The sequence below is a fragment of the Lissotriton vulgaris genome, chromosome 1_1 (genome assembly GCF_964263255.1).
Source record: "Lissotriton vulgaris chromosome 1_1, aLisVul1.2, whole genome shotgun sequence".
Classification (NCBI taxonomy): Eukaryota; Metazoa; Chordata; class Amphibia; order Caudata; family Salamandridae; genus Lissotriton; species Lissotriton vulgaris.
This window is the reverse complement of record NC_141685.1, coordinates 948520731-948532681: the sequence shown is the minus strand read 5'-3', so window position 1 is coordinate 948532681 and position 11951 is coordinate 948520731. Positions and strand designations below refer to the sequence as shown.

At 45.6% G+C, this 11951-nt stretch overlaps 1 protein-coding gene across 2 annotated transcripts; it reads right to left on the bottom strand.

Annotated features, from left to right (window-relative positions):
• Positions 1-584: 584 nt before the first annotated feature.
• On the bottom strand, positions 585-6743 carry LOC147748253 (arf-GAP with coiled-coil, ANK repeat and PH domain-containing protein 2-like). 2 transcript variants are annotated; one of them, XM_086936400.1, is made up of 2 exons: positions 5571-6743; positions 585-1766 (listed from the first exon to the last, which is right to left on the bottom strand). In XM_086936400.1, the coding sequence occupies exons 1-2, from the start codon at positions 6741-6743 to the stop codon at positions 585-587; spliced, it is 2355 nt and encodes a 784-aa protein (XP_086792526.1). The 2 variants fall into 2 exon arrangements, with proteins under 2 accessions (XP_086792526.1, XP_086792527.1); XM_086936401.1 differs by having other exon boundaries at positions 585-1777; positions 5588-6743.
• Positions 6744-11951: the final 5208 nt, after the last annotated feature.

Sequence of the window (11951 nt, the reverse complement as noted above, 5' to 3'; positions counted from 1 at the left end):
ATTTAACCATGTGCCAAATGTATCTTTTAAAACTGATATCTCCATTATTGAAGATAAGAAATTGAAATGGCAAACTAGTCATTGTTGACTAGGACATGAAAACTACAATTAGATATTCAAAAGCTGCCCTCTAGAATGAAAGTGTAACCATTTTTTAAACATGTACTGGGGTTTTTTTACATGGAAAACAGGCGCCAGAATTGACATACACTACGTAGCATGGCATCTGCATCACTTAGGATTTACAATGATAAACCTTAAAATCTGTTTATCCTTCCCCCGAGGTACCACAAGGCGAAATACATGGACAGTCAGGACATGTGGAAACTTGATACATTTAAAGCAAAGGAGTACTTTTTAGACTGGTGGCTGAGGTATTTATAATTCCTGGTGCACTGTGGTGTCTTTCTGCATATAAAAGCCCTAGATGTATTGTGTCAATCAAATGCTGTAGGAGGTCCCAGACTGTTCGGTACTTAAACTAATGTTCCCAAGTCAGGCAATGAGCCAGGGACCAGGCACTTTACTTCCAGAAGCACCAGATGTGGGTAGGGACAAGGGTACTTTTTTCTCCTCCACATCACTCAAGACTTTGGGGTGTCGGACGGCTGGAAACGGTTTAATTTCTCAGGATTATTGGATGCCATGTGTGAAAAATCATGGAGTATGTCTTGGTAGGTCTCGTCACCTGGCTGTCCATATAGTCCTTCAGATTCCCGCATCTCCTCATTCATTCTTGCCCCTCGCAACAATGTTACAATGTCAGTATTTGCAGCTTCAACTGCAATAGTCAAGGGGTCTTTTCCTTCTTCATCTATGGCGTGCTGATTTGCCCAACGCTTCAGAAATAAGCAGACTTGCCCAGTGTGCCCTAAAACAGTTGCATAATGCAGGGGTCCTCTGCCACACAGATCCATGTGATTAACATTGGCGCCATTCTGCAGCAGGAACTCACAGGCGGCCAAAAAACCCCCATGCACAGCCTGAATGAGTGGTGTTGCGTTGTTTTCCTCTGCATTCACCCAGTTAACATCTGCGCCATGTGCTAATGCTTCTGCCATATCAGGAAGGCTTTCCTCATACGCAGCTCGATAAAGGTGCAGCCCTGGATGAAACTTTTCCGAATCCTGAAATACTGAAGAATCTCGCTTCTCGACCTCTAGGACTGGTTCATACAAACTGTTTGAGGAGACAGTAGATGGAAGAAGTTCTCGCATGCCATCTGAACTGAAGTGGATTCCACTGTTGTTGCTTTCCACTGAACTTCTGGAAGATGTTGAGAAGTGATCCTGTGATGCCAGTGACTCCTCAGAACTACTGGGGTCTTCGTTCTTGCACTGAGAATAAGGCCTTTTCTGTCCATCAAGAGGGTGTGAAGCAACGCAGTCCTGATTCACAAACCTCTTTTCCACGTACTTTGCTCTGATATATTCCTCCTTTTCCAGTCTTGGACTTTCCTTGTCTGGCTTCTTCACTCCAAGGGTTTTCAATTTAGCGTCATATATTTGATTAATAACTTGATTTCCCAGTTCAAGCATCAGCATTAGTAATTCAGGCTCCCATGTATCTAAAGTTAATGAGCTTACTTTTGAAAAGTGCACACCAAGACTCCTGTGAATCCCAGCACACTCAATGCACAGGATGATTCCAAGGCTGATGCTGGCCCACTGCGGATCCGCCAGACCACAATCGCAGCAGACAGAGTTTCCAGCAATACACTGAATCAGCTGTAATGCACTTTCACCTTCAAATAATTCCTCTTTCACCTCGCTGCCAGAGTCCAGACTTCCTGTGGAAGGTGAAGATGTCTTATCCAGCCTCTCCGTCTCATCACTCTTTTCACTATATGCTGTAGCAATACTTGCACCTTCAAATAATTCCTCTTTCACCTCTCTGCCAGAGTCCAGACTTCCTGTAGAAGGTGAAGATGTCTTATCCAGCTTCTCCGTCTCATCACTCTTTTTACTATATGCTGTAGCAATACTTGCACCTTCAAATAATTCCTCTTTCACCTCGCTGCCAGAGTCCAGACTTCCTGTGGAAGGTGAAGATGTCTTATCCAGCTTCTCAGTCTCATCACTCTTTTCACTATATGCTGTAGCAATACTTGCACCTTCAAATAATTCCTCTTTCACCTCGCTGCCTGAGTCCAGACTTCCTGTGGAAGGTGAAGATGTCTTATCCAGCTTCTCTGTCTCATCACTCTTTTCACTATATGCTGTAGCAATACTTGCACCTTCAAATAATTCCTCTTTCACCTCGCTGCCTGAGTCCAGACTTCCTGTGGAAGGTGAAGATGTCTTATCCAGCTTCTCCGTCTCATCACTCTTTTCACTATATGCTGTAGCAATACTTGCACCTTCAAATAATTCCTCTTTCACCTCGCTGCCAGAGTCCAGACTTCCTGTGGAAGGTGAAGATGTCTTATCCAGCTTCTCCGTCTCATCACTCTTTTCCCTATATGCTGTAGCAATACTTGCACCTTCAAATAATTCCTCTTTCACCTCGCTGCCAGAGTCCAGACTTCCTGTGGAAGGTGAAGATGTCTTATCCAGCTTCTCCGTCTCATCACTCTTTTCACTATATGCTGTAGCAATACTTGCACCTTCAAATAATTCCTCTTTCACCTCTCTGCCAGAGTCCAGACTTCCTGTAGAAGGTGAAGATGTCTTATCCAGCTTCTCCGTCTCATCACTCTTTTTACTATATGCTGTAGCAATACTTGCACCTTCAAATAATTCCTCTTTCACCTCGCTGCCAGAGTCCAGACTTCCTGTGGAAGGTGAAGATGTCTTATCCAGCTTCTCAGTCTCATCACTCTTTTCACTATATGCTGTAGCAATACTTGCACCTTCAAATAATTCCTCTTTCACCTCGCTGCCTGAGTCCAGACTTCCTGTGGAAGGTGAAGATGTCTTATCCAGCTTCTCTGTCTCATCACTCTTTTCACTATATGCTGTAGCAATACTTGCACCTTCAAATAATTCCTCTTTCACCTCGCTGCCAGAGTCCAGACTTCCTGTGGAAGGTGAAGATGTCTTATCCAGCTTCTCCGTCTCATCACTCTTTTCACTATATGCTGTAGCAATACTTGCACCTTCAAATAATTTCTCTTTCACCTCGCTGCCAGAGTCCAGACTTCCTGTGGAAGGTGAAGATGTCTTATCCCGCATCTCCTCATTCATTCTTGCCCCTCGCAACAGTGTCGCAATGTCAGTATTTGCAGCTTCAACTGCAATAGTCAAGGGGTCTTTTCCTTCTTCATCTATGGCGTGCTGATTTGCCCAACGCTTCAGAAATAAGCAGACTTGCCCAGTGTGCCCTAAAACAGTTGCATGATGCAGGGGTCCTCTGCCACACAGATCCATGTGATTAACATTGGCGCCATTCTGCAGCAGGAACTCACAGGCGACCAAAAAACCCCCATGCACAGCCTGAATGAGTGGTGTTGCGTTGTTTTCCTCTGCATTCACCCAGTTAACATCTGCGCCATGTGCTAATGCTTCTGCCATATCAGGAAGGCTTTCCTCATACGCAGCTCGATAAAGGTGCAGCCCTGGATGAAACTTTTCCGAATCCTGAAATACTGAAAAATCTCGCTTCTCGACCTCTAGGACTGGTTCATACAAACTGTTTGAGGAGACAGTAGATGCAAGAAGTTCTCGCCTGCCATCTGAACTGAAGTGGATTTCACTGTTGTTGCTTTCCACTGAACTTCTGGAAGATGTTGAGAAGTGATCCTGTGAAGCCAGTGACTCCTCAGAACTTTTGGGGTCTTCGTTCTTGCACTGAGAATAAGGCCTTTTCTGTCCATCAAGAAGGTGTGAAGCAACGCAGTCCTGATTCACAAACCTCTTTTCCACGTACTTTGCTCTGATATATTCCTCCTTTTCCAGTCTTGGACTTTCCTTGTCTGGCTTCTTCACTCCAAGGGTTTTCAATTTAGCTTCATATATTTGATTAATAACTTGATTTCCCAGTTCAAGCATCAGCATTAGTAATTCAGGCTCCCATGTATCTAAAGTTAATGACCTTACTTTTGAAAAGTGCACACCAAGACTCCTGTGAATCTCAGCACACTCAATGCACAGGATGATTCCAAGGTTGATGCTGGCCCACTGCGGATCCGCCAGACCACAATCGCAGCAGACAGAGTTTCCAGCAATACACTGAATCAGCTGTAATGCACTTTCACCTTCAAATAATTCCTCTTTCACCTCGCTGCCAGAGTCCAGACTTCCTGTGGAAGATGAAGATGTCTTATCCAGCCTCTCCGTCTCATCACTCTTTTCACTATATGCTGTAGCAATACTTGCACCGTCAAATAATTCCTCTTTCACCTCGCTGCCTGAGTCCAGACTTCCTGTGGAAGGTGAAGATGTCTTATCCAGCTTCTCCGTCTCATCACTCTTTTCACTATATGCTGTAGCAATACTTGCACCTTCAAATAATTCCTCTTTCACCTCGCTGCCTGAGTCCAGACTTCCTGTGGAAGATGAAGATGTCTTATCCAGCTTCTCTGTCTCATCACTCTTTTCACTATATGCTGTAGCAATACTTGCACCTTCAAATAATTCCTCTTTCACCTCGCTGCATGAGTCCAGACTTCCTGTGGAAGATGAAGATGTCTTATCCAGCTTCTCCGTCTCATCACTCTTTTCACTATATGCTGTAGCAATACTTGCACCTTCAAATAATTCCTCTTTCACCTCGCTGCCAGAGTCCAGACTTCCTGTGGAAGGTGAAGATGTCTTATCCAGCTTCTCTGTATCATCACTCTTTTCACTATATGCTGTAGCAATACTTGCACCTTCAAATAATTCCTCTTTCACCTCGCTGCCAGAGTCCAGACTTCCTGTGGAAGGTGAAGATGTCTTATCCAGCTTCTCCGTTTCATCACTCTTTTCACTATAGGCTGTAGCAATACTTGCACCTTCAAATAATTCCTCTTTCACCTCGCTGCCTGAGTCCAGACTTCCTGTGGAAGGTGAAGATGTCTTATCCAGCTTCTCCGTCTCATCACTCTTTTCACTATATGCTGTAGCAATACTTGCACCTTCAAATAATTCCTCTTTCACCTCGCTGCCTGAGTCCAGACTTCCTGTGGAAGGTGAAGATGTCTTATCCAGCTTCTCTGTCTCATCACTCTTTTCACTATATGCTGTAGCAATACTTGCGCCTTCAAATAATTCCTCTTTCACCTCGCTGCCAGAGTCCAGACTTCCTGTGGAAGGTGAAGATGTCTTATCTAGCTTCTCCGTCTCATCACTCTTTTCACTATATGCTGTAGCAATACTTGCACCTTCAAATAATTCCTCTTTCACCTCGCTGCCTGAGTCCAGACTTCCTGTGGAAGGTGAAGATGTCTTATCCAGCTTCTCCGTCTCATCACTCTTTTCACTATATGCTGTAGCAATACTTGCACCTTCAAATAATTCCTCTTTCACCTCGCTGCCTGAGTCCAGACTTCCTGTGGAAGGTGAAGATGTCTTATCCAGCTTCTCCGTCTCATCACTCTTTTCACTATATGCTGTAGCAATACTTGCACCTTCAAATAATTCCTCTTTCACCTCGCTGCCAGAGTCCAGACTTCCTGTGGAAGGTGAAGATGTCTTATCCAGCTTCTCCGTCTCATCACTCTTTTCACTATATGCTGTAGCAATACTTGTTTGGACAGCTTTAACCCATGCCTGTCGCAGCTTTTCTGAGTCTGCCTGTAGCATACAGCTCTTTGTTGGTGAGACTACTTCAAAGCAGAAGCGTCTTGCTATGTCTTCACGGTGTTTAACTGTGCAGAGCCGTAAATCTTCGACAACCACTGTGGGGCTATCCTTCATTTTTTTTTGATATGCCAGTTGGTTGTTTTGTATTGAGAACCAGGGCCTGTTCCAAGTTTTAAAGGTATTACTGGTCCTTTTAAAGAGATATCCTTCCATTACAATGCCATTAGCCTCATCAACATTGTCTTCAAGTCTGAGATCATCATCAGTGAAATCCTTTTGCTGAATAGTGGAATGCTTTTGTTCCATGTCCCTCTTCTCTTTTGCTGCATTCACAACAAGCCGATCCAACTGTGAACCAAGCTCTTTCATGACAGGTTCAAGTTCACTGAAGAGATCAAAGCCCAGGTGGAAGAAGCCTAGATGTGCGTACATGAAGGATAACATCGATTTTAAAATTTCAGACCTCTGCTTTGACTGAAGAGCATTGATTTGGAGGACGTTGTCCAAAGCTATGTGCCGGAAGCGTTTTCGTTTTGCGATTAAGATGTTTGTTGCTTCCTCCACCTCGTGCAGTTTTGTTCTTTTAACTCGGGCATTTTTAACTAGTGCGTTTTCTTTTTCTTCACTGACCTTATCAAACTGCTTCTTTGCATCTTTGAATTTTCGAAGATCATCCTTAATAAATATCTGGAGCTGTGTTTTGATGGATCTCTGAGCTTGGTCAAACAGGATTGTGTGATAATTGATCACTTCTTGGAGGCCGTCTGAAAACTTCGTCAAGCTAGACTCAATCAGCACATCCTTGCTTCTATACTGTGCGAGGTCCCGAATGCCATTCATAAATTGCTTGTTGGCAGCACAAAAGGCCTTGCCAGCGTCAATCATGCCAATACATAACTGAACAAGCTTATCAAGTTTCACTTCCAGTTCCGTCACCTCACCCTCAACTTCCTTCAAAGCGGCTCTGAAACGGGGAGAGTCCTTCAAGCACTCCTCCTCGAGATCAAAGGTCACCTTCATGCTGTCAACCCTACGGGTGATCAAGGTGAGGGCAGGAATAAGGAGGCAGCAGCAAGATACGGGGATCTGAGCACAGCAGTTAAAGTCTGTCACACTTTAGCCTGCCTCACCGCTGCCCAGCTCTCGGCGCTTCCTCCACTTCTGAACACTGTCCCTGCTGGCAGACACTCCAGACTCCCGGACACGCACATAGACATAGACAACGGACAACAATGCAAGAATCCGAGCGTCATAGACACAAAATATAGAATCAGAATGTCGTCCTCAGCAGGGTTCCACCAATGTATTTGCATTTTCAGCAACAAGGCAATTCATCATTGGAGGTAGTGGTCTTTAGTTATTTTTCTGTACTGTGGTATCTAGGTTACCTGTCTCCAGGTAACTGGATGCCACTAATTCTAGAATGTTATACTGCGAGTCAGTTGTATGCTGGCTGTGGACAAGTGTGGTCGTAGCTGCCTGTTCCTACAATAAATCCTGCTTCTACTCAACTACTGTGTTGGTCCTTACTACATGTACATAGGCAAACCTGTTTTTTTTATTGTCTGGTCACAGAGGTCGATTTTAAAGGAATGTTTCTGCAACTCCCCCACTTTCACTCCCAGCAAGCTATGAGCAGTGCCTGCCTTGAATAGAAAGGGAAATGGTCCTGCTCTGAGCCCAGAGCAACAACAACAGACAAAGGACCACTATTTCTATTTCTATTTCTACCTCCCCCTATCAGTTCGGCCATCTTAGTTTGTCTATCCTGGGGAGACCATCATGGACTAGTCATTCCTACCATCGACCTAAAGACCTAAGGCCTCTCAGACTACTTCTGTACAATGACACAGCTGGACGTTTCTTACGCCGGATTTAGATAGTCTGCTTTTTCACAGTGATATTTATTATTATATTCCTGATTGTAGCCAACACACCTCACTTTTGTATCCTGCACGCATCACTTTCTGCATCGATTGCTACCCATATTATTGCCTCGTACAGTAGCACTATATTCTATATTCTATAACCCTAACTGTATCTTGCACATCCCACTTTATTTTCACCGGTAATGCACCGCTTACTACCTCATATATTCTTTCTTTCCTTTGCTGCTCGCTAATGCCACTTGCTGTGTCAGTTAATCTCTGTCATTCTATCTGTGTGTGTATTTTCTCAGCTATATTTTTCATATTTTCATATGCTGTGTCATTTAATCTCTGTCATTTTATCTGTGTGTGAATTTTTTCTCAGTTCTACTTTTCATATTTTCATATTTTCATATTTTATGCCTCATACATTTCTCGCTGCTGCGCACTAATGTCACTTGTTGGTTCTCATAATTATGTGTGCAATGGTATTCTGTCACTGACTCCTGTACCTTACATATTTTAGATTTAGACTACTCACTACTGTCACCTAGATTATATTTGTTATGGTTTGCACAGTGTTATATTCTAGTATTTTGTACCTTACATATTTTTGACTACTCACTAGTGACACCTAGATTATATATGTTATGGTTTGCACAGTGTTATATTCTAGTATTTTGTACCTTACATATTTTTGACTACTCACTAGTGTTACCTAGATTAGATACTTTTATGGTTTGCACAGTGTTAACTGCTAGTATTTTTGTCAGTATTATATTGATACTTGTTCTGCACTTGGTTAAAAATGTACTGTCGAATACCCCACACAGATTTGGCACCGATTACTACCTCAAATACCCTGGCAGTTCACTAATGTCAGTTAATCTTGTATGTACCGATTACTACCTCAAATACTGTGCCAGCTCACTAGTGTCACTTCCCACTATATCACTACTATTGTCTGCCTTTGTATACTTTGGATACTGCGTATAGCATTATTGTGCACTCACTAGTGTCACTTTAGGCCCACGCAACTGTTTGGGACAGTGCACCCTTCCCCCCTACACTACACCATCCTAGTCTGTCCTCCCATCATGGAACCCATCGGCAATGACACATATAGAATCAAGTACCCACCCTCACTCACTAAAAAAGCCGCTAAACGCTTTAAACACAACTTCCTGAGGTCCCACCCTGAAACGCCTTGTGCAGACACCTACTTCTCACCAGTCAATGGTTCACTGAACATTGATATTATCTTCCACACCACACGCAGAGCCCAATGGAGAAACACGTTCCGCACCTTACTCACCGTCTCCACCTCCAGGAATTTCGCGCATGGCCAAAAACTCACCATCACTCCTTCCCAACTCTTCCCGGGCAGAACAACCATCACTATTTACAATAACGGGATTATCCTAATTCAATCCACAGACAAGAACCTGGAACTACTAGACAACCTGTTCCCCACGTTCAAACAACACCTCGCCAGTCATCAGCCCCCCACTCATAGCACCCTCAGGCACATCACCCCTGAATCCAGAGCCCACAATCACAACCCTCCTAACCTAGCTCAACCCCAAAACGGCACGCACCTTCCCTCCACCCCCGGCACTCTAGACATTCACCCACCTAATGTAGCTACCTCTCACTCCACACTTACAGACATAGATCCCTCACCCACACATTCTAACGGCACACCCTCCCCCCCCTATAACCTCACCTGGTCAGCCTCTCATACCTCACCCATTCCTGTCACCCCTGACACCACAGCCTCAAACCACATTCATTCTAACCTAGCCCAGCCCCAAAACGACTTGCACCTCTCCTTGACGCCTGACACCCTAGTCACTCATTCACCTACCGTAACTACCTCACTCCCGTCGAGCACAGACACAGTTCAATCCCCCTCATACACCAACCTCACCACCCCTTCCCCTCACACACCAGCCCTCATCCCCTTCCCCACCCTTGACACCACAGCTCCCACCCAAAACGACATGCACCACCCATTTACTCACGGTACCTTTGTCACTCACCCACCTACCGTAGCTACCTCACATCCCTCAAGCACAGACATAGATCTCGCCCCCGCTTACAACAACTACCCCACCCCTTCCCCCCACACACCAGCCCCCATCCCCGTTCCTCTCATTCCTCACACCCCTGATACCACAGCTCCCACCCGCAACCAGTCTAACCTCGATCAACATCGAACTGACACACACAAATGCAATCCCCACCCTTTATCCCCCCCCATTCTCAGCCCCCACCTCCACCCATTAACCAATCACACAGAACACACCACCTCCATCAACTCTACTCCACCCTTTCAAAAAAGTACCATCTACAATCCCACTACGCCCCCCAGTCTCACCCCCCACTACCCAACCTCCACCCCCCTCACCACTAATAAACGCCCATCCTCCACCCTACACTCCACGCCTACCACCAATACTCTCATCCACACTACCAACCTCTCCCCTTTGTCACCCACGACCGAGCCTTCCATCCCCACCTCCAACACATTTCCCACAGGGGATCACATTACGGCCTCTCTCCTCCAGCTCAAAGAAGACATGGACATCATCAAACAACAACTACTCTGTCTATCACGCTCCAGTCACCCCTCACCCAACACCCTCCACCAGATCAAACAGGACGTCCACATCATCAAACAAATACTCAGCACACATCCCAGACACCACGCACGCGCCTCCTCCATCATCTCCGCTCCCAACTGGTCCTCCATCCGGGCGGCGAACTCTCGCACTCGACCACCACCGCACTGGACCTCAATCCCTGTTCACAATCGTGAAAACCGCCCCCATCGCTCCTGCAACCCTCTCTCGGACCTAGACACACTCACCCTCCTCCGCTCCTATGACCCAACCCCCCATAGCAACACACCCGACACTCTCACTGCCATTCCCACGATTCAATCTAATCCCCTTAGACCCCCCACGCTGAACAACAGAATCGCTATCCATAGTAACCTGAGTAAAGTCCCCCTCGCTCTAGAACACCCTTCCACCCTCGACACACCCCGTCTCAAATGCACTCTCCTCAACTGCAGATCAGCCGTTAGACACTCCGCCGCTATCGCCGATCTCATCCTAAAATGGGATCTTGACTTAATCATCATGACTGAAACATGGTTAACAGAATCTTCTACACCTATAATGGACATTCTGGTCCCCCCCAACTACCACATCACTAGACTTGACAGGTCTGGCAATAAAAAAGGTGGCGGAATCGCATGTATATACAGGAGCAACCTCTCTGTCTTGAAAGTAACTTCCCCTTCCCTACCCTCCCCAACTTCCTGTGAATATATCTGCCTAGATATTCACAGTGAGGACAAACCGATCTGCACTCTGCACGGCATTTACCACCCACCCGGTGACAACCTTACCTTCTCCCAACAAATCATGGACATGATCTCAGCCAACTCCGGGCGACAACTCACACAAATATACCTTGGTGACTTCAACCTCCACTGGAACGATCATAATGATGCGGTGGTAAAAGGTCTGAAGAACTTCCTTAACGCCCTTGACCTCACTCAAATTTGCAACGTTCCAACACACAAGAAAGGCTCTATCCTCGACCTCATCATCTCCAAAGAGGCCACTATCAAACTCGAATCAATCCATCCCTGTGATTGGTCGGACCATCATACCATCACATTCTTCATCAATGAAAAAGTTAAATTTAACCCCGTTCAACCCGCCAGGCCCAAAGTCTGGAAAAGAGACATGAAAAAGCTAATCTCAAACTCTCTGCCCCCCAAAAGCTGCAACTTACTACTTCCTCCTGCTGGCGTTAAAGATGTCCAATCCTTGACTGATCACTATCTTAACACTATGACCTCAATAATTAATGAAGTCGCACCCTTGCAACTAAAAAAAGCCACCACAAAAATGTCCAATCCCTGGTACGACGGGAGTCTCAATGACGATAGACGCGCCATGCGAATGGCAGAGCGCACCTGGAGATCAGCTCCCTCCGCACTGAACCTAAAAAACCTGAAGAAAAGGAGAAACGCCTACTTCAGGAAAATAAAACGATCAAAATCAGACTTCTTCAGCCGTCAGCTTGACCAAGCCAAAAATCGTCCGAGAAAGCTGTTTGAGCTTATCCGAACACAATCCAAAGAACAACCCCAACATCTCAACACTGTTTGCGAAGCTCCCTCCTGTGAGGACTTCGCCTCCTTCTTTAACCAAAAAACTGACAACATAAAGAATGACCTCCTCATAGACGCAAGCCTCTATCCCAAACCCCACCGCATAGCACCCACGACACCAAAAAACAATGCCACCTGGTCAACCTTTCTCACCTACACGGAGGAAGA